This window comes from Pteropus medius, unplaced genomic scaffold, assembly GCF_902729225.1.
Source record: "Pteropus medius unplaced genomic scaffold, Ma_sr-lr_union100, whole genome shotgun sequence".
Taxonomy (NCBI): Eukaryota; Metazoa; Chordata; class Mammalia; order Chiroptera; family Pteropodidae; genus Pteropus; species Pteropus medius.
Window position 1 is genome coordinate 9000838 of NW_024352787.1, and position 24349 is coordinate 9025186.

General features: G+C 33.7%; 1 protein-coding gene across 2 annotated transcripts in view; it reads left to right on the forward strand.

Moving 5' to 3' along the window:
• Positions 1 to 24349, forward strand: part of MAGI2 (membrane associated guanylate kinase, WW and PDZ domain containing 2) — a 1217785-nt gene that overhangs the window by 916469 nt on the left and 276967 nt on the right. For both annotated transcript variants that reach the window (XM_039849352.1, XM_039849353.1), the window contains exon 7: positions 11533 to 11590. In XM_039849352.1, the coding sequence (XP_039705286.1) occupies positions 11533 to 11590 (58 nt within the window). The remainder of the gene's footprint in view (positions 1 to 11532; positions 11591 to 24349) is intronic.

The window sequence follows — 24349 nt, forward strand, 5'->3', positions numbered from 1 at the left end:
AAAATAATACTGCAGTGAATAACCTTGTACATTTGCCTTTTTATATTGTTGAAAATGAAACTTTACAGTAATTTCTCAGAGGAGATAATTTCTCAGAGGAGATTATTAAAAGGATGAAGTATGTCTGGTTGTGTTACTTATTGACAAGTACCCCTCAATATGAGTCGTATCATGTTGCCCATCCATCAGCATTGTAGGATCAGGGACAGTTACCACACAATCTTGCCCAAAGAGTGTGTTTTCAAGCTTTTGTATTTTTTCCAATGTGATAGATAAGGGTGAAATGATATCTCAATGCAGTTTTAATTTGCATTTCTCTTACAATAAAGGAAGTTGTACATCTTTTCACATTTAAAGAATATTTGTGTATTCTTATTGTAAACATTCTATTTCTGGCTCTTGCATCTTTTTCTACCAAGTTTTTAGTCTTTATTTCTTCACTTTTTAAAAGTTTCTTATGAAGGAAATTAGTTTTTATGACTAATATGTTGTAAATATTTGCTCTGTCATTTGTCTTTTAACATTGATTATGATGTTTTGAACTGTTAGAGATTCTTTTTCTTTTTTTTTTGAACTGTTAGAGATTTTTTTTTTTGTCAAGTTTGAGTCAGAATACCAAACCTTTCCCCATACCCAGTTTATAAAGAAATTTATCCCTAGGACTTATAGTGTTACATTTGTTTCTTTTCCATTTAGAATTTACTATGGTAAATTGACTAAAAACCTGTCTATTGAAGCTTTCTGTCTCCACTGAGGCCAATTTTCATAAATTATATTTTCCTGAGAAATTATTCACTTCATGTAGAGTTTTAATTTTGTTAGCATAGGTTTATACAGAGTATTTTTTAATTAAAATTTTGGGGGGACAATAGTTAATAAAATTATATAGGTTTCAAGTATACAATTCAATAATATGTACATTGCATTGTGAGTTCACCACCCAAAGTTTATTTCTGTCACCGTACATTTGATCCCCTTTACTCTATCTACCTCTCCTCTCTGTCCTTTCCCTCTGGTAACCACTAAACTGTTGTCTGTGTCTGTAAGTTTCTGTTTGTTTGTCTTGTTCATTTGTTGCTTTCAGTTTTATATCTCCCATATATGAGTGAAATCATGTGATTCTCAACTATTACTATCTGACTTATTTCACTTAGCATGATTATCTCAAGATCCATCCATGTTGTTGTAAATGGCAGTAGACTAGACTGCTATCTGTCACCATACATTAGGATTAACTTGAAATGGATCAAGGACCTAAATATAAGACCTGAAACAATAAATCGAATAAAAGAAAACATAGGTACTAAACTCATGGACATTGGTTTTAGAGAGGACTTTATGAATTTGACCTCAAAGGCAAGAGAAGTAAAAGCAAAAATAAATGAATGGGCCTACATCAAACTAAAAAGCTTCTGCACAGCAAAAGCAACCAGAGTATTCTATTATTTTTACGATTGCTTCCTTTTTGTCATTTCTTACTTTATTATATGTAACATCTCTTTTAATCTTAAATTGGTGTTTATTTTGCTGATTTTTAAAAAGGAGCAACATTTAGTGTTATGTCTCCATTTTTCTACAATATGATTCTGTGCTTTTATTGTGTGTGTGTGTGTGCGTGCGTGCGTGCATGCATGTTTTCTGGAAGTATTCCTTTGTTTTTCTTTTTCTACTGCTTTGAATTGGGAATGCACTTTGCTATTTTCCATATGTATATATGCTATAAAATTTCCTCTGAACACTGTTTTAATTGTGTCCTACAGATTTTGCTATTTAGTGTTTTCACTCATTACTTTTAGAAATTCTGCAACTTCAGTTTACATTTCCTCTTTGACACAAGAGTTGTTTATTCAGAGTTTTGAATTTCTAGATAAAAGTTCCTTTGATTATGACTTTGTTATTAATGTCTAGATTTTATTGCATTATGGTCAGAGATTATTGTTTGTATTATTTCAGCTTTGTAGAATTTTATTAAGACATTTTTATAATCTAATATATAAACAATTTGGGTGAACGTTCCACGTGTACTTCAGAAGAATATATATTCTCTATTACTGGAGTATAAAATTCGAAAAGGAGATGTAGGTAGGGGAAAGAACCAAAAGATTTGTCCAATTAATTATGCTATATTTAGTTCTTCTACATCTGTAATTTTGTCAACATAACCTATATTAGAGAGCAGTCTTAAATGTCTGTTATTAGTGTATCTCTATTTATCCTTGCAAGTCCTGTAGTTACTATTTTGTGAAGGTGGTTTATATTATTTGATATACAAATATTGTTAAATTATATCTCCATTATCAATTGTGACCTTTATTGTGACAAAGTACTGTTCATTGTCCTGGTTAATGCTTTTGAACTGAATTCTGAAGTTTAATAGCAGGACTCTAACCCCTGCTTTCTTATTTTTTCTATTTGTTAGGTATATCTTTACCCAGTCCTTTATTTTTATTTTTTTCTGAATCACTTTGTTTAAAGATGTCACTTCTTTACAGCGTGGATTTGGTTCTTTTCTATGAGCTAAGTAAAAACTATTAACTAGCGAAGTAAATTCATTTCTATGGTTTTTTTAACTCTGTCATATTATCATATGTTGTATTTATTAGCCATGTCACGTTATATTGAATGTGTTTCTTTCTGTAGTCTGTTCTTTTTGGGATTTTTGTTTATTTGTTTGTTTGTATTTAGAACTATTTACAGTTATGTTCTAATGTTTTTATTTATACTGATAACTTTTATAAGGCTCATATTTATTTGTTAGCTTTAAATGATATTCTGTGACTCCTACCTATTACCTCTGCAACAATCAATGAGATCATTGTTCATTCTCCTCTTTTATCCCTCTCCTCTTTTTTAATAGTATTATTTCAATAGCATCTAAACATATAATATTTTCATATTATTCTCACGTTTGTTCCCACCTTTGTTCTACACTTTGTTCTACACTAGATCTAAAATTAAATGTGTTTAATAATTACTATTAGTCCTTCCTTCCAGTCATCTCTTGAATTAGGTTGGTTTAATTTAGTGGGTACCTCAGGAAGTATTCTTAGATACATTATTCTCCTAGTTCTTGCATATTTTAAACTCTAGGATGTGTGTGTGTGTGTGTGTGTGTGTGTGTGTGTGTGTGTGTGTGTGTGTGTGTAAATGTTGATACTGAAAGATAGATTGTCTGGTTATAACATCCTTGGATAAGTCTTTCTTTGAGATTCTTTATATTTCTGCTTCACTGTTGTCTTGCCGTATATATCCTGAGATGTGATAACAATTTGATTGTAAAAAAACTTATCTTTTAGCCAGTTTTTTCTCTACCTTATAAGTCTAATGGCTAATTGGTATATATCTTAGAATTGACTATTTTGAGATAATATTCCAAGTGCATGGGAAGCCCTCTTAGTATATAGATATAGTTATTTTATTTCTGCATTTTTTTGGATTATAGTTTTAAGTATTCTATTATTTTCTTCATGTATTCCAACTATACATATACTGGATTATCTTTGCCCGTCTTTTATATTAATGACTTCTTTCTGATTCTTTTTACCTGTCTTATTTCACTTTGTTCTGTTGGCTATTGCCATGTATTTTCTCAATGGTCTTTATTGTATTTCTAATTGAATCCATTCCATGGCCTGTACAAGACACTGCTTCCCTGAAATTGAAAAAAACCTAACTCCATATTTTGAACCCATGTTATTGAATCTGTCTTCTAGGATTTAAGGTGCAATAACACTTGAACGTGAATGTGGTATTTATCTAGTTTTTCTAGTGAGCAGAAAAACAGACAACAGGAAAAAATGGTAAAATTGCAAATATTAAAGCCACTTTCTTAAAAAATCTATCAAAAATCAACATAAAATGAAAGAATATAAATCCAAAACTTTTGCATTCTCATTTTGTTTAAAAGATTAACACTATCCAAATGAATTCAATCTTATGTGTATCTAATTGAATATTAACAAAGTGTGAGTAGAAGTCATCTAATCGATAGAATTGGTAAAATATTTTTTTCAAGGTTTTCATTTTGAAATTATTTTAGATTTCAAGAAAGTTGCAAAAATAGTACAAAGTGTTTTCACATACATTTCACCTAGCTTCCCCTAATATTAACATGTTTTATCAATATAATTATTGAAACCAGGAAATTAATATTCATGTAGACTATTAACTAATCTACAAACCTTATTTGAATTTTGTCAATTGTCTCACTAATGTTCCATTTCTGGTCCAAGATCCAAACCAGAATTCTACAGTGCATTTAGTCTTCCTGTTTCCATAGTCTCCTCCATTCTGTGACAGTACCTCAGTCTTTCTAGTTCATGACTTTGACACTTTTGAAGAGTACTGGCCAGTTATTTTATAGAATGTCCCTCCATTTGAGCTTGCCAGATGCGGCTCAGTATTTACCTAAGGGGTACAACCCCCAGCCATCCATAATTATTCTATGGGTTTGTTCTTAGTCTTAGGGAAGCAATTACATTGATCTTCCAGGCCAAGTAACTTGGATCTATTTTGAAGAAAATGAAGTGGATTCATGAATAATTTTTTTTTTTGGGGGGGCGGGATACAGAGATCAAAGTAGTAATAGCAATGCTTGAGATAAAAAGTAACATAGAGTCATTTAGGTAGCCATTTCAGGACATATGCAAGATGAACAAGCAAAGGTAGCCAGTCCACAGAAGAAGAGAAGGAAGGAGATGTATACAGTGAAATGGAATTGAGAGAAAGAAACATGCAGAGCCACAGAGATAAAGGACATAGTTTAAAGGACAAAATAAGACAGACCAAAAGGGATCCTTCTAAGATATTCTGAGGTAGTATATCCTAAGTTCTTTACAGTTTTCCAGTATTTGGGTTCCATTTTCATAAGAAATATTATCCCTGTATTCTACAAGTTTCCCATTTGCAACCTGTGAGTTAGCATAAAGGAGTCTCAATTTTCTGCAATGAAAATGGACCTAACAAACAAACAAACAAATAAATAAAATTTGGAAAGAGCAAGTAAGTAAAAATATAGTATGGTGGTTGTGGCAAATCCAGGCAGAATTGGATGCCTATTTAATCTTTTGTTTCTATTGCAGTTTTACAAAGCTTATATGACTGACTACAAATTAATCTAGACATTCATACAGATTTTTACAGAGGGGATCACTGTAGGAATACCTAATCGCTGAATTTGCTCCACAGTTCCATGGCCTGAAGAAAATCTCAATTAAAACAGTTCTTAATGCAACATTAACCTTGTTGATCTCAAGTGTTTGTTTTTCCCTGTTGCATAGTATATGTTATTCTTTTATCAGTGTGACCTTAATCATCAGTAAATTTGTCAGGTATTGTTGAATAAAGTATTCTAAATAACCCAGGACCCAAGAGCTCCAAGCTACATACTTGTCTGATTAAGCAAATAATATAATATTTGAAATTCTTTTTGTTAGCTTTACTTTAAAAGGAAGTAATTGGTTTTTAAAAACTAATTCAAGTCCAAATAGCTCACTTTTCACAGTGAATGATGATTTTTCACTTTCTTAACTTTTCATCATCTAAATGTATACTCTAGTTTATAATCTTAAGAAGTTTATTTCATGACTTGTCTTTTTAATGAATTAAGAAAAACTTGTGGTTTTTCTAGCCTAGCATTCTAGCCTAGACCTTTGTTGGCTACTCAAGAAAAGTGTCATTAAGGGGAATACACACAAACACCCATGCACATACATGCTCATGCATATACACACATATACAAACACACATACACATTCATATATATATGCATATACATATATATGAATACACATACATATATAATGAATAAACACACATATCTTTGTAAATATTAGTGTAGATTTTTATACCCATTCTGCCATATTTACAAATGAAGTGATATATTATCTGTTACTGGTTTCTTGTAACATTCACTCATCAATCCCTTGAAAATATTTAAAATGAAATGATTGGCAGCTCTTTATAACAGAAGGTTAGAGCTATAATGTATCTCTTTATCTCAAAGTGTGAGTTAAGGGCCACTAATAGCGTATCTTAAAGTACAAGCGTTTATAACATATAATTTTATTTTGGCATGAATTAATAGTTTATTTTGGAAATATGAAATCAGAAGGTAAACAAACACAAAATATTAATATCTTATGGAAGAAAATCAGATTCCCCCTAAATTCTGATGAATACTTTTTAATAGCAAGGAGAAAGGAAAATAAGTAAATATTCCAAGAACGTTTGGTGCTGTAAATCTGCAAAGAAAAAGAATCAATGAAGTTTGTATTTCTGGGCTACATTGCTTAGAATTAGTTATTTACTCAAAAAAGAACTAAAGATAAGAAGCAAATGAAAGAATAGTTTACATTATAAAAGATAATTTTAAAAATTTGGCAATGAAAGAGTTCCAGTCAAAATGATGAAGTAGGTAAATGCTGTGCTTGCTTCCTCCCATGAACCACATTAAAATTACAACTAAATTATAGAACATTCAACCTGAAGAACCATCTGAAGACTAGCTAAAGAGAACTCCTATAACTAAGGATATAAAAAAGAGGCCACATGGAGACTAGTAAAAGGGATAGAGATGATAAATGGGCTGGCCCCACACCCATGTATGGCAATTGATCACTGGAAAAGATATCTCAGCTGCAGAGGTCTCCCCTCCATCCCGAAGAGAAGCAAAGGGAGCCAGCCTCACACTGAGTTTCCCAGCCCAGGCTTACAGTGCCAGAAAGAGGAGTGCCCACAAAATGTGGCTATAGAAATCAGTGGGGATTATGGCCATCTGGGTGAAACAGAAGACAGCTGGAAACTCAGATATCCCCTTAAAGGGCCAGTGCACAGACTTACACACAGGTACTCACCCTGGACTCTGGTGGAGGGACAAAAGCTCAGAAGGTCCCAAAGACATACAAGGAAAGACTAAGTTGTATGGCTTCAGGGTGAGGCCTACAGAGACAGCCACCATTATTTCTTTGTTGAGCCCTCCTCTTGTGCAGCCTACAGGCAGTCACCATCTTGCCTGTGTTGAGCCCTCCCCCTACACAGCCAAATCTGAATCTGCATTGGCCTGGTTAGATTTGCTCACTCCACCCTGGTAACTCCCTGAGACCCCGCTCCACCCAACTTGCTCACGCTGGAGGCATCAAATGAAAGAACAGAAGAAAACTTCAGAAAAATAACTAAGTGAAAAGGAGGCAGATAGAGAGTTTGAAACACTGGTTATAAGAATGTTCAACGAACTGAGGGAAAGAATAGATGATCTCAGTGAGAACTTCAACAAAATGATAGTACACATAAAAAAAGGGCATAGAAACCATAAAAAGAACCAATCAGAAATGAAGTAATAAATGAGGTAAAGAATACAAGAGAAGGTATCAATACTAGATTAGATGAAACAGAGGATCAACTCAGCAATTTGGAGCACAAGGTAGCATAAAACACCCAACTGGAACAGCAACAGGAAAAAAAAAATCAAAAAAAGTGAGGATAGTTTAAGGGACATCTGGGACAACATCAAGCATACCAAAATTCACATCACAGGAATACCTGAAGGCAAAGAGAGAGAGCAAGGGATTGAGAACATATTTGAAGAAATAATGACTGAAAACTTTCTTCATCGGGTAAAGGAAATAGACATACAAGTCCAGGAAGCTCAGAGAGTCCTAAACAAGATGAACCAAAACTGGCATACACCAAAACACATCATAATTAAAACGACAAAAATCGAAGACAAAGAGAAAATCCCAAAAGTATCAAGAGAAAAGCAATTAGTTACCTACAAGGGAGTTCCCATAAGACTTTCAGGTGATATCACAACAGAAACTTTGCAGGCCAGAAGGGATTGGCAAGAAATATTCAAAGTGATGGAAAGCAAAGACCTACAACCAAGATAACTTTACCCAGTTAGGCCATCATTTAGAATCAAAGGACAGGTAAAGAGCTTCCCAGACAAGAAAAAGCTAAAGGAGTTCATCAACGCCAAACCAGTATTATAAGAAATGTTAAAGAGATTTCTTTAAGAAAAAGAAAGAAAAGATAAAAAGTATGAATAATAAAATGGCAATAACTACATATTTATCAATAATTACTTTAAATGTAAATGAATTAAATGTTCTAATCAAAAGATAGTGTAGCTGAATGGATAAGAAAACAAGCCCTTTACATACACTGCCTACAAGAGACCCATTTGACATCAAAAGATACACAGACTGAAAGTAAAGGGATGGAAAAAAATATTTCATGAAAGTGGAAATGAGGGGAAAAAAGCTGAGGTAGCAATACATATACAAGACAAAATAGACTTTAAAACTAAGCCTATAACAAGAGACAAAGAAGAACCCAGTAATTCTACTTCTGGGTATTTATCTGAAGAAACCCAAAACACTACTTTGAAAAGATATATGCACCTCTATGTTCATTGCAGCATTATTTACAATAGGCAAGATATGGAAGCAACCTAGTGTCCATCAATAGACAAATAGATAAAGAAGGAGTGGTACTTATATAGAGTGGAATATTACTAGACCATAAAAAAGAATGAAATCTTACCATTGGTGACAGTATGAATGGACCTAGATGGTATTACACTAAGTGAAATAAGTCAGACAGAGACACAAATACCATGTGATTTTACTTACATGTAGACTTTAAAAATAAATAAATAAACAAACAAAACAGAAACAAAGTCAGAGATACAGAGAACAATTTTATGTAACCAGATGGGGGTGCGGTTGGAGGGACAAGTGAAGTGGGGAAAGGGATTAAGAAGTAAAAATTGGTAGTTACAACATAGTCAAGGGGATGTAGAGTATAGCATAGGGAATATGGTCAATAATATTATAATAACTGTGTATGGTGTCAGGCGAGTACTAGATTTATCAAGATGATCACTTCATAAGTTATATAAGTGACAAATCACTTATATACCTGAAATTAAAATAATATTGCTTGTCAACTAATTGAAAAAAATTATTTTAAAAATTTGACAATGAAATGCTTTCATGTAACAATGCCATTAAGACGGTATCCATAAAATTACCCATGTTAGGTTTTTATTCCATGTTATCAAATATGATTATAATAAACATATTATAAATATGAATCCATGTAGTCAGCCATATTAATAATAAATATTTATAATATTGATTGCAGTCCTGCGTATATTCTTTTACTTTAGTAAAAGACACCTTACTGCTTGTGAAAAGCTCCCAATAGATGTTTGTCAAATGGATTCTTCTTTTTACTAGCCAAATTCTCCATTAGCTTGAAGGATTTGGAGAAAATCATCTGGATAATTATTCTCCTTAGTCTAAATTAAGTGTTGTTTATTCTGTGTGAAACACATTGTCTAAATTGATATCTAAATTGTTTAAAATTGCTGGAACAAGAGAGATTTTAAATCCTGAGTTGTTGTTAGGATAAAATGTGTTAGTACATGTAATCCATTAGAACCTGAATCATAATAAATACCCAGTAAAAGCTTGTCCTCATTATCATTTTGGAAGAAAATTTTCTTAAAGGTAAATTGTCAATTCTCTATAAACTGGTGTTATAAATTTATTAAGATACAACTAATCTAAGAATTATTAAATAAAGTCATAACCTATACTTTACATTAAAAAACAAAACACTAGAAAAAAAAATTTCAGTGTTTAAGCTAAGCTCCAATAATAGAAGCCATAAAGGAAAACAGTGAGAAATTTACCAAATAAAAATTAAAACTTCTATGTATTAAAAAATGTTCAACAGAATTTAAATCTAAACAACTCTTAATGTATATGCAACATATGTGATAAAGAATTAATATCTTTAATTAGTAATGGACTCTTATGAATTAATAAAAAATTTTAAGAAATGCACACAAGAAAAAAATAGTTGTCCAAAGATGGACAAATGAAAAATGTTCAAACTAAAAAAAATTCCAAGAAAAGTAAATTAAAACAGTTATGAGCTGCCATTTTAAAATCAATTAGGTTGATTTTCAAAATAATGATATACAGTACTTCGTCTGCATATTCAAAATTCAAAAGCTCTAAAATTGCCTTTTCTAACTCGTTTGGCAGCAAAACATACCCTGGTCTGGACATACTGGCAGCAAACCAGTGCTAACTGATGTGAAGTAGTCCTTATTTATGCCTCTTAGTGTGAATCCTATAATTTTGGCTGCATAAATTCTCATGTGTTTGATTATAAAGTGCCTCTCAGACTCTGCTTGGAGTGTTATGGACTAGAAAGCATTTATATCATGTTAACTTTCTAAAATCAAAAAAATTCAACCTGAAGGAAACTGGACTTTGGGTAGTAAACACACAATAGAATATATAGATGTTAAATTATAATGTACACCTGAAAATTATATAATTGTATTAACCAATGTTACCCCAATAAACAATTAAAAAAATTAAATAAATAAAAATAAAATCAAAAAAATTCAGAATTCTAAAGCCTATCTTCCCCTAAAAGTTTTGGGTGGGGAATTGTGGAGCTGTGGTAATCTGGCTATATATCAAAGCCACAAAAGAGTGTATGCCATTTTAATACAAAATTCCAACTCTAGGAATTTATCATTACTAAATATTCACCAAAATGTTAACAGTGGCTATCTCTTAATGGCAAGATTGTAAGTAATTTCAATTATTTCTATAACTGTTCTTCGTTTACAGTGAACATGTATTACTACTATAATAATAAACTTTTAAATTTCATTTAAATGTGTTATTTAAACATGTCGAAATCTCCCAGATTTCAAATTCTGTATACATACAGTGAATATCTGTCCAGAAAAAAATCATATTCTTCATATTTATAGGAGTTAATAATTATAAAGGTTCAATGTGTCATGAAGCAAAGTGTGGTTTTCAAACAGCCTGTTTTGCCAATAGTAGCATTTATAATGTCGATATTTTAAAAGTGTGCATATTAAAACTTACCATGGAGAACTGGAAGTATGAACCATATTGGTAAGGAAAGTGTGTCTAGAATTTTAGACTTTATAGTAAATATGCCCAAAAGTATATTGGCAGCATTCAAAATCTGACCCATGTGGAGAGAACAGCAAGCTAACCATCTCGAATAGTGGGATGTCAGTTGAGAATTTATAATGTCTTTGTTGTAGTTATAAGAAAAAATTCGCTGTCCTCAGAAATATATTTTGAAAATATGATCTTTATCCTGAAATGCCCCTTTTAACAATACAAATAAATAAGAAAGCTGTATGCTTTTTCAGGAAAGTGGTTTGCCTCTTTGAGTGGTGATAACATGATGACATGCCATCCTACCGCTTGGAGTGGCTATAAACAGTTAGACCCAGCAGTCTATCTGCAGAAAAGAGGGCTCTGTGTTTTAACTGCCAATTTTCAAGTCAGTGCTTCTAATAGTTCCTATAAAATGTGTTTGAAATTTGATGCTGAGTCTGAATGCTTGATTTCACTTTGGTAGACTATTTCTGCAGTCCATGAACAATTAAATTATATTACTTTTTATTAGAAGTTGTGATATCTGTTACTTATTTACTGAAAGAAATAACTTTTTATTTTTCAGAGCTTCCATATGGCTGGGAAAAAATCGATGATCCTATATATGGCACTTATTATGTTGAGTAAGTCTCTAAGTGTGATATTAACTTGTTATTAATACGATGTGAAATTGTGTTAGTATTTCCTTCATTGAGCATGTGTGGCTAACACTTCCTTTGCTTCCCTTTCATCTTACTTTGAAGTGTCCACAAAGACTCTAGCAGCACTAGTTAGCTGTTTCTTGCCTCTTCCAGCTGGCTAATTTGTCATTCCTTTCCTTTTACTCAAAATTCTAAAACACCAATTGGAAAAGTATGTTTCACATTGTCCTCTAAATGAGTGATAATTAAACATATCAAAGTAAATGCCCTTCATTTTGCAATCAAAACGTTGGAAGCTGACTCGGGGTGCAAAAGAGATGTTCTGTTAAACCAGATTTTGAAGTCGATTCAATGAAGCAGCCATATTTTCCAGCTAAAGGATGAAATAAAATTTAGATATTTTTTCTTTTTTAAGATCCCATTTCAAATCAATAGTATTCTTTCTCTAGGTTGAATTTTATGTTTTCTACTGAATGTTGCATTGCCTTAATGTATCTTAGCATAATATGAGTTATCCTATGTACACTTTTATTCAAAATAAAGCCCCTATTAAAGACTAAATTACATACACATCTTCTCCTTAGGAAAATCAAATAATTCTTTTCAAAAGTTCAATATGTGAGTTATTGTTCCAGATTTCCTTTTCTGATAGACAATTTTTTATTATCTATTGTGTAGTGATTTTTATGTTATTTGGGTGACTAACAAAGCCTACATTTTCCTTATGGGATGTCATTTTCATTTGGAAAAGCCCCAGTTTTGGCACCATGATAAGTCATTTCCAGTCAATGTGCCTTTGCCAAATGCAATCTTCTGACATGGTATCTAATGCTTTAATGTCTTGTGGACACTCAGTAGATACAAAAAGTAAGATAGATACATGGAGGTACCTCTAATTGCAAAAATAAAGGAAAATCATTTCTAAACAGTTACAAGGCTCTCGAGTCCCACTATATTGCTAATCAATTAAAATTCACAAATGTTTTAATGGTAATGTAGCTGTAGATTCTGGATAAATTTATCAACATTAAATGTTTCCAATAAATACTAGCTTGTCTTAATGCACTGAATCAGACTATCCTGTGCCAAAGTTTATTATGTCTGAAACCCAAGATAATTTCATGAGAGGAAAGAGAACTGAGATATCTGGCATGCCAAATCTTGTCTTTCATACACTTCCTTGCAGAATTCAAAAAATAAGAACCTTTTCCTTAGTCTAGATATTGGCAAACTCCATAAAAAAGCCAGATAGAAAGTATTTTGGCTGGGGATGGGGGAGCATATGACCTCTGTCACAACTATTCAACTCAGGCATTGTAGCTTAAAAATAATCATAGGTGACATTTAAGTGAATGGACACAGCTATGTCCCAATAAAGCTTTATTTACAAAAAACAGTCAGCTGGCCAAATTTGACCTGCAGAACATAGTTTGCTTTCCCCGCCCTGTTCTAATTCTTCACATTGTTCTTCCATGTTCTCAACCTCTGTCAAGCTGACATTCAATGTGGGAAACAATATTGAACTCAAACCTTTCTTCTCTGCTCTATCAGAAAGGTGAGACACCACGTGTCAGAAAGCAATGCTTCCTACTTTCTTGATCATTGAGATGTATATTCAAGTAAAGATATGCCGCTGGTTTGTAATTAATTATTGAATTGGACATTGACTATAACTCTAAAAGAAAATTGACTTCGTCATCATTATTCTTCAAATGGTTGTCCTTTTATTTGTTTCTGCTTAAATTATACTTCTACATTTCTCCACTTCATTTTTCTTGTATCACCACCATAATAAAAAAATTATTTATAATTTAGTCACTCACATCCTATATTAGATCAGACTGATATATTTAATAGTTTTAGATTTCAAATGATGGTTGAGGTCATAGATACAGGTAAGTCAAATAGTTTAACTTTCTTCAGCTTTACCTGTCGTGGCTTTACCTCATTACATGATACTATATGATACCTAAGGTATACCCATACCAGTAATTAGGTGTATGGGTGTGTCAGGTCGAGCAGAAAATTGAGATAGATAATTGAAGCCAAAAGATAACTTTAAATAGAAGTAAATCTCAATATTTTTAAAAAACATCTTTTGGAAAAAAATTTATCAAAATAATTAAAATACCTCAATTTATTTTATATAATTCAAACATTACTTGAAACAAGGGATATTTTCCATCACAAAAAAAGACAACTTGTCTGTTTTAATTAGAATATGCCTATTTACATTGTTTTAATTGCTCAAAAAATGTAAATCTCATCTCCATGACACTATTATATCACAAGGTATATGTAATAGTTTTGTTTTTGGAATCTATATGAATACACATGTGAACATAGTAGTTATTTATCACTCTCAGTCCATAGCGTATCTTTGTTGGAAAAAAGCAACCTAATTTCTTATAGTTAATAATACAGAAAAACAGTAACTGTCTAGTTTAAGTTGCTGTATCAACTTTTCAGTGTAGCATCATAGATATGAAATATAATATGCCTAGATTAAGATAGTTATAATTATAGTGACAATATTAATGCCAATATCTAAAAGAATCACATTTTAATTTTCAATTTTAATATTTAGTTAATGTAACAAAGCAAAATGGTCTTTATTATAACTAATCAAGAAAAATGTTGATTCACTAATTTTATTAATGATGCTAGACAATGGGTTCTCTGTAGCTCTATCCTTTTTGATGTATAATTATACACTCATTTATGCAATTGAAGGTGCTGACTACAAAATACAAAAACCGTTCCACCTCCCCACCCAGTTACAAAAAAGTCTATGCAGGGACAATACAAGTCCAGCTTAGCAGTCAATCATTCTCTTCAAATAGACCAACAACTGGGAGCAGAAGTTACAGAGCGGCTCTCTGTCATCTGCAGGGCATGTCAGGTTGAAATCAGTCTTGTGCCTCTGGCACAGTTGCACAAACACTCATTTTCCTGTCAGCGACAGACAAGCAGACAGGAATTCCAGCAGTCAATAGCAGGAAAGTGTTTATACAACTTGAAAACGAAAAACCTAGATTGAATAGCTTTTGACCACTATTACTGACTTTACCCTTCCGTGCCATAATTCTGTCCTGTGCAAAGTCGGTTTTAAAATTACAGGTTCGATATATTTGAAAGTCAGAAAAATTGTCATCATTATTATCATATCATCAAAATAGTTAACACTTATTGAATAGTTAGTATGTGCCACGAACTCGGCTAGTCTTCAACAGTCTTTACCACATTTATAATCCTCTTTATAGTAATAGTGAGATACATTGTCTTAAGTTTACAGATGAAGAACCCAGCTGAAGAAGTTAAGGAACTTAACCAGTATCACATAATATAGATAGGAATGGTTATAATTTGCCCCCAGGCGGTCTGACTGCAGAGCTCACAGTCCTAACTCTGCTTAAAATGCCTCCCATACATTTAGTATTTTTGATCCATAATGGTCCAAAAGAGTCTCAGACTCATTACTAGAGAAGAATGAGGGGTTACTGGAGAGTCTCCTCTAGTACAGTGTCACAGCAGGATGTCCGACAATGGTTAGTCGTGCTGTTCACAGCCCTGTGAGAGTGACTTCTGACCCAAGCATTCTGAGCCAGCTCCTCTGCTCACTATTTCAGAGGGCCCTGGACAGCATGGCTGCCAGCAGCAAGACTCACAGTACTTGAAATAAGAGAGGTCGGTTTTCTGTGGACCTTAACCTAAGGATATTGGCTCTAGTTTGGAGCAGTAGAGGCAGTCACACAGCTCTGTATTTTAGAGAACAGTGAGGGACAATTTAGAGGCATAAGACTGATTCAATCTGACATGCCCTGAGGATGACAGAGAGCCCGCTCTGGAACTTCTGCTCCCAGTTGTTGGTCTACCCAACATCTTCCCAATTTCATCTGTAGACAGGGCAGACGGACCAAATTTCTAGTCTACATAGCAGCAGAGAGAAGTTAGCCCAATTTTCCCTGACAGACACCAAATCCATGATAGTACAGCACTTAACAACGTGTTAAGGAGTCCTGAGTTGCTAACCAGAAATGTAACTGTCACTGCTCATAAAGAAAGGGAAAAATTTTTAATGAAAAAAGTACAAAATGTAGAGTTGAACAGCTGTGACTTTTATACAAATGTGAGGTTTTTTTTCCTCCTCTTTTGTAAAATTATGTCTGCTGGGTACATTTTGGTTTCAATGGCAGCTACACAATTTGCTTAACTAGCTAGTTCAGAAGACACAATTTCCTGGAACAGCTTTCATGCAAAGCTGCCTCCTCTGGCACAGACGGAGAAGCAAACTGTATAACTACAGTTAAAATGATAGTGGAGACTGGCAGATGTGATTTTCATGTGGAAGTTTTACAGGTTTTTCATATGATGTCACACATCTGCTACTATAAAACATTATTTGTGTGCCATTCCAGAAAGTATGAAAAATATTGCAACATATCTTTAATGTAACATTAAATGTAAAAGAGAAATCACATTCATTTCATAGTTAATGGTATTTGTCATGATGTAGCAAGTTGGAAAGTGGTTACACAGGATTTTCATTCAATGTCATACCTTAAGCTTGTTTCTCTCTTTCATGCTGTTGAGTAGTTTTCTAAATTTTCCAAGAAAAACTTTCTACTTTCATAATCTTTTAAAAGTCACAATGAATGTAACACATTTCCAATTAGAAATAAATGCAAAAGGATAGCCTTTTAAAATCTTGCTTGTTCTTAGAGAATTTTTTCCTATACTGAAAGTTAATTTTTCAAACTTTTGGTTTTTCTACTTCTATCTTCAAAAACTAGCAAACTCTTTTTTGATGCTATTTAAACAGCTATTTAACACAAATTTGTGTGATGAAGATGCTAAGCTGCAGTGGTATTATTTGCAAAGTTGTTCAGTGGCATTCTTTGTTAAGACGAGCCCTAAATCTTGTAAACAGCATTTGGTCATATAAGTTATCATCGCTTAGTGACCAAGAGTGTGGGCTGCAGTTTCACAGTATGCCACCCCCACAGTTTCTCAGCCATGACATCTTGAACGGACAAGTTACGGAGGAGGAGGAAGAAGACAAGAGAAGGGACACTACTTGACAACTAGTATTCTAAGTGCAATTCATTTAATTCTCACACACACACAAAAAAAAACTATAAAGTCTGTATTATTTCACAATCTTATAGATAAGGAACTGCGGTACAGATATTTTTATAAGTACTAAATGATGGAGCCAGAATTTGAACCTAGACAGTCTTATTCCAGGTGGTGTTTAGCACTTAACACAGGTAGATAGTAAGTGCTCAAATAAATGTCAGTTATTTTTATCTCATTTATCCCAATAACATGAATAAGACCTCTCCATAGTTGGTTTTCCAGCTCTTTTATGATTACCATACACCTCAAAATGTGAACAGTTCTAAGAAAAATTATTTGATTTGTAAGAAACAGTTAATTAATCTCATATTTAGAGTGCCACGTTGAATAAATTGGTGGTAATTCCATAAGCTCACTGAAAATGATAAAGCAAAGTTTGCCAAATGTGTTGTTTCCACAGTTTCCAAAGTGGGGAGGTTTCCGGGTAACTCCTAAAGAATTTATTTTTGTCATAATTACCTGTAGTACATGTCATCTTATGTAGCTGGGGATTTGTGATGGTAGCAATAAGAATAGTAATGTTTAGGGCACTATTTTAACTTCTAATGTGCTTTCACATCCATCATCTCAAATGGCAATCGCAACATTTAGGGAACTGAATTTCTGAGGGTTAAGTGAATTCTCCAAGGACCTACAGGGAGCAAGGCTGAAGCTGTCTGATGCCAGGTACAGCTGTGAAAGATTTTTCGATAGAGTAGCTATGTTTTTATATTAATATAACATGTTTATACTTTACGAAGTATTTTCTCTTATTTGTTAAGCATAAACCAGTTCACTTCACTTCAGTTGAACAAAGGAACAAGTACATCAAAGTAAATATGGGTACTCTAGCTGAACTGCACTCAGTTCTTTGTTGCTAAATCATTAGACTTACGTCTTTACCTCCTGGCAGCTGACCTAGGCCAATTTCGAATAGTGGCATCACTTCTTTCAGCCTGGAGAAAACAAACAATCAGGCCTCGTAGATGAGGAACCTCCTGGCTCCACACACATGCTCTTTATACTACATTTCTGATAGTTTATCATTGGTAATTCCTACTTACCTCCTCTGTACTACTCACTCATATTATATAAATTTCAGCTGGCTATCAATTTACATTCCTAAAACTCCCATTTAATCACAGATCAGTAGAAAGGCTTATGGCTTCCTTTTATTCTTCATGCCAGCATCCTTCATATTTTTAAGTTATGATCCTTTCAATCAAAATGAAATCTCATGTCCAATCTTCCTTCTCACCACTGCCGTCCAGTCAAGATCTGGATTCCTGGCCGTCATCCACACCTTACCTGAGATTAGAGATAATTTTTCATGCTATGAGATGCTCTACCACTGCTGGTTCATTCTAGTATGGTCGAAAGTTGCTCTGTGTTCTAGTTACCTTCTCCTCCCCTGAATATCGTTTCGACCAAGGGAAAGAAAACCTGACTCTGTAATTAAATACACTTTTATTAGCAACGACTTGATCTCATAAGCTATTGCATTTAACAGATCTTTTGGTTCCAAATAATGTTTTAGGCACCCAGAAGTTTAAATTGGTTTAATTGAAGGTGGACTTTTACAAATAAAAATGAATTATTCACCTTGACATCAGAGTTACATATAAATTTTTTTTAAAAAAACTAATTTTTACAACTCTAATAAATCATTTTCTTTGTCTTGAAGTCAGTAATAAAAGAGGAATTATTACTCCAGCATCAACTTTTGTTTGATAATATATTTGTGAAGAAAGATAAATATAATGTAAACACTGAAACACTGACTTTGGTTTATCTTTAAGCATATTTTATGAATTTAACAAATGAAATCGGGCTCTTCTTTAGGCACTTCTGGAGAGGTCAATCACAGACAAACAACACAATAGCACACTGAGTAGACAGAGCAAGAGAACTTAGTGGTAGAGACAGCAATGAGAAGGACACAATCGCTAAGTCCTCATCATCCCAAGGAGAGAAGGCAGGAATCATCACGCCATGCTGTGTGCTCCCAGAGAAGGACCACACTCTCTCCTTTTATTCCATCTGTTTTATACGATCATACAAACTTGAGATGGCCCTGTGAAGGCAGGGAGGACAGTCTGTACTTGGGGAACTGTTGCTCAAGGTAGTTGCAGATAACATTTTGAGCTGGATGTGAACTGTGTGGGAAGTGTCATTCCTGCACTGAGAGGTGGGGACCCCATTCCATATAGCTCATCTAGGCAAACAAGAGAAAGCTGCTACCATCTTTCACTAGACAACCCTATTTGCCTCTTGCCAAGACAATATTATACAACAAGTAAATCATTGTTATTATGTGAGATAGTTTCCATATCTTATTAATTCTCTCTCTGGATTAAATATGCCATGCTTCTTGTGGGTGAACTACAGATTGTCTGATGTTACCAATCAGTATCATCACATACTTTGGAGTATATCTTAGACCGAGACTAACATTAGAACATAAAATGAAAATTTCGTAGTCAAAATTATCCTAACAATCCCTTAAGTACATATAGTGTTAGAGACTAGCAAACTGAAATAACACAGCCATTTATTTTCTTTCAGTGTTAAAAAAAATTCTTTCTGGAATTAAAATAGTTGGCTGGCATTTAGGTCCTTTCAATCTTTAATAACACATAACTAGAATCACGTTTAGCTCAGAGAGATGCTAATATTGTCAGAGGAATGAGGGAACTTAGTCAAACTGAGGAAGCAGCAGATTGGTGTCATTATCTGGGCACCCTACTATTGAATAAAATAGAAAATGGTTACCATACTGGGTAAAATGTGATAGCTCCCTCCCACTTCCCCCCACCGCCACCCTCGCATGTGAACTATAGTTTCATCTCTTTTTCAGTACACAGATAATGTTTTTAAAAATTCATTTTGTGTCACAGACCATGATGTTCATAATAGTTGGTTCTATTTTGCATCTATGATTTTGAATTTACAGGCAAGTATAGAATTACATTCAACCTCCCTGGCTTTTGTCTGTTAAATGAGTGGTTTGGATTAGGTGATTGCTATGGTATCTTCCAGTTTAAGGAATATCCACTGCATCTTGTGTTAATAAGGTTAAATTTGGCCATTTTCTTGTATTAAGCCTCATATTTTCTCATGATGACTACTGATCAAAGAATACTTAAAATTTAAAAGCATTTTTCTTGCAATTTCAAATTTTTTGGCTATACGATACCATATATTACCATTCTTTTACTTTAATGATGTTAACATCCCATCATATGCATGATATGGAAAGAAGGCTTTCAAAAGGTGGATTATTATAACAAAATCTCCTTACAAAGCTTTGTAAAAAGTATAAATTCATTTAATATCTACAGACATGAGACTGATGTTAAGATTATCATTAAAAGGGCTGAAAGATAAAGATAAGATTATGAACAAAAAGTCAGGGTAAGAGCTACTATGTTTTCCACCACTATCACAGCTGAAAACATTTGAAGGGAATATTATTTTCTTTTTTTTTCTATAATACAAAGTGGCATTGTTAAACATGATTACTAGTGTTTAACAGATGAATTTATATTTAACTAGATGAAGTTATATTACAATAGACTCAGCTAATTGTATAATAAAAATGAATGAATCACAAAAAAAATTCTGTCCATGGCTGAGAAGTTTCACTAGATCTACTACAGGTGAAAGCAAGGCAATTTGCTATGGTAAACCAATAAAATTAGTTTTGCATTAATTTAGTCTAGAAGAAACTCACCATTAGGTTTTGGTTTCTGAAAGCTTATTAAACACCACTGTTGAGTTTGTCATCATGTAAAAAAAGGTCTTAGTTCAAATTTCCACTAAACACAACACTCATGTGTGGAGGTTGATAAAGTCTCCTCATTCTTTACTTACTTCATTTTCTTCAAACTTCACAAGTTTTAAGTGAGCATCAAAAAAATGTGAATGTATTTTCAGATAGATAAAATGATAGGGATGATTATCTTTCTTTTTTCTATAATATTATTTAGTAATTTAGTTTGGAGAATCGACAATATGTAAATGGTTTATAACTATTAGTTAACCTAGAAAAACAATATTAATAGCTACCATCTATTAAGCACTTGATACATAATAGGCATTTTACATGACTCATTTAATCATCACCACAACGCTTTATATTAGATGCTATTATACCTATTTTACAGACAGAGAAATTTAAACTTAGAGAAGCAAGCCATCAAGTTAGAAGGTGGTAAAAATGGAGTTGCAGCCTAGCATGGGAATTAAGAAAATTAACGCTGTCCATATTCAAGTTATGACTCTCAGCTTCTAAATATAAAATTAATGTTAAAATCAATTTAAATTTATACAATGCTTTATTTTAAACACTTTCATGTATTTTATCTGTGTGCTCTTCAAAACAGTCCTATTAGGTGAGTAGGACACTTATAAACGAGGCAATAGCAGTTAAGAGATACTAAGGGACTTTCATGTAGGCAGTGAGTAGTAGATTTAATCTTCAAATGTGGGCTAAACCCCAGTGCTGGTTTGGTCTCAAAAATGGGAGAGAATGACAACTCAGACTCACTGTAAATGGTTTTTACTTTGGTGAAACTCAAGAGGTACACATGAGATTGAGGATGCAGAGTACAGGTGGCTCCCCTCACCTCTATTGTTCCTCATGGCCTAGTCCACCACTAACTTTTATGTGTCAGGGGTGGAGTTCCCACTAGCACTTGAGGTTCCACCATGTTACCATATAAGGACTTTTTGCTGAGCAGTACCATGTTTTCATTTCTTATTGCATCGCTGGCCCTCAGCATGTCCTTTTCAAAGTTTGAGACAAGATACACATAGTTGCGTTATAGACTGCTGCCATTGTCACTCATGTACAACTTTAAACTTATTCATAAATATTAGTGCAGAATCATCTTATTATAATTATCACAATTGCCAGAGACATGACCCATGTTCAGCTTCCAGAGTTGGCAAGGGTAGAATGCAGGCAATTTTGAGTTAAGACAGGTGCTAAGGGAAGCTGAAAGGCAACCATTAGAGGAGACCCTTCCAGCTTGAAACCTATGTTACCCAAAGCCAGGTCTGGCTCCTCATTCATACTCTCATTACTGTTTCATTTCTCACTTTTACAATATCCAAAACATACCCACACACATAGGTTTTCTTGTGAAACATATTAAATCCCCATTTCTATGTGTATAACCATTGGGTTCTTTAAAAACAATCATTTAATAATCAAAACAATATGCTACATTTATATATTTTTGTCTTCAGAAAATAAGCAGGTAATTTACAATGCTGTAAAAGTTTCTAGTTTCACAATGAACACTGATAAAAAGAAATTGAGAATCACCTGGCTGAAGTATATTGCAGATTACCAAACATATCCTGTGCCTGCATGTACATAAGTAGTATTGCTTGAAAAGTAAGTATATATTTGTGTCAGAACCACATAAATCAGAGCTAGGTTTGGTTCACACAAAGCTAGGTTTGGTTCATACACCTGTCCTTCACTGTGAGATCTGCTGAAAATTGCTTACCCTCTCTGAGGAGCAGATGAATTAAAAGCATGGAACCTGTTTAGCTGAGGGTTTAGCACATTGTATTTGCTCGATGAATATTAGTTCCCATCCCTCTCTACCATCCACCATTCTCCCTTTCTTTCCTTTATTTACAAGGCTGACACATTCTTCAAGCACTATTTCTTTCCACAAATTGTGATATCTATTATACAGAATTTAAAAACGCACATCAATTAAGTAACTTTAAAACTTTGCAAACTGAGATGTTCTTCTGAAATATCCATCATTGGACCTTTCATTTACTTAACTTAGAAATTTAGAATGAAAAATACAAACAGCCAATGTGGGGCCCTAAATTCACAAACTTAAATTCATAAAACATGTGTATTAAGGAAAGAAACAAAAAGCTATGTGAAAATACATCCCCCATTACAGTTACATGAAACTATCACCTAATCTGTATAAAGCTTTCCTCTTCCAGTCGTGGCATAATTTTAGACTTAGTGTGTTAATTTTATAAAACTGCAACAATACTTGTTATTAATACAAGCTAATAAAAGCAACAATGAAGAAACTTATTACCACCTTTCTTTGCTCTTGGCTCTGCTGAACCTTTGTAATCTATTTCCACTACTTTTTTTTTTTCCGTGACTTTCTTCCCAGGGTCCTTATCTCCTTAGAATGAGAGCTGTCTGCCGACACTCAGGCCCCATAGTCATGTACTTATTAGTAGTAAGGTATTGAGTAGTAAGGTACTACTACTAATAAGTAGTAGTAGTTTCTAGGTATCCAAGTAGTAAATCCTTTTCTCTTTAAGACTCATCTAAAGTATTTTTAAATTTTATTTTGTTCTCTAATTCCTCCTGAATTACTTTTTAGCATGTAAAAGAAAGAGCTATGTATTTGATTTCCTCCCAGTCTGGGTAGTAATAAAGACACAGTAGTCAAGAATAACACTTTTTTTTTTTTATCTTTTTCTCATTCTTATTATTGGGTTTGGAAACCTGGATAGTTTGGGTATCAGATAAAATTACAATTATCTTCATGTCCTCCTGACTCAGAATCTGCACCATCTTACACCCAGTCTTGTCTGTTTCCCTTCATTAGCACTCTTTCCCTGACCCCGCTCCTTCCTGGATATTCCCCAACATCCATGATGTTGTATTTATGATTCCTCACTGTTCTGAGAGTCCTTGGTAATTTTCTGATTCTCCTTGGAGTCAGGCCCCAAAGTATGCCTGTGTCCATAGCTATGTATGCTGATCATTACATATGAGTGATATGTATGCACAGGTATATAATACTAAATCATATTTTTAGAGTTCAGTGGACTTAGGCTATGTTGTGACTTCACATTTCAAAAATGTATAAATAACTTATTAAGAAATAGCAATTCAGTTCAACATATAGTATATTACAGGTCAGATTATTCTCACCACTCCCAGGACACTGTAATGTCTAGTTCCCCGGACAATGTGATTCTTTATAGTTATGGAGCATCTTTACAGCCCCAGGTAAGAACAATAACTAGTGCATTGGATGTAGCCAGTAAATGAAGCTGAAACGATTGAGAGTTCTAGGGAGTACCACAACTTTCCTATGTGGTTGATGGAGTGAAGCTCATCCTTATAATCAAGAACAGGGTGCATCCTCCAGGATGGAGACTTTCAAAGCTACAGCTGTCTATCAGACTAAGGTCATGATGGAAATAGAGAGACTTTGAAACAAAAAAAAACCCCATACCATGACTTGGATGTGTCCTTCCAGTCTCGTAGCTTTCATCCTCTCCCCCACTCCTCCTGCTTCCACACCACCTCCCTAGGTAATCATATGCATATGTATTTGCAAGCCCTATACTCTGGCTAAGCAGAGTTCAAGGTTCTTGAACACCTTTGAATCCACTACTGTCTTCTAAAATGCTCCTTTTTCTGTCAAAATACACATGTTTTTCTAAAATCTGCTCAAGTGTCACTTCCTTTGTGAGGCTTTCCCTGCACCATCAAACTAAGTTGTCTTTTCCTCCTTTCAGTACAAAGGCCAATTGTAGAATCACCAACTGATTCAGATTTACCCAGGACTGTCCACATTTTAAAACTGAAAGTTTCAAGCTCTCAGAAACCCC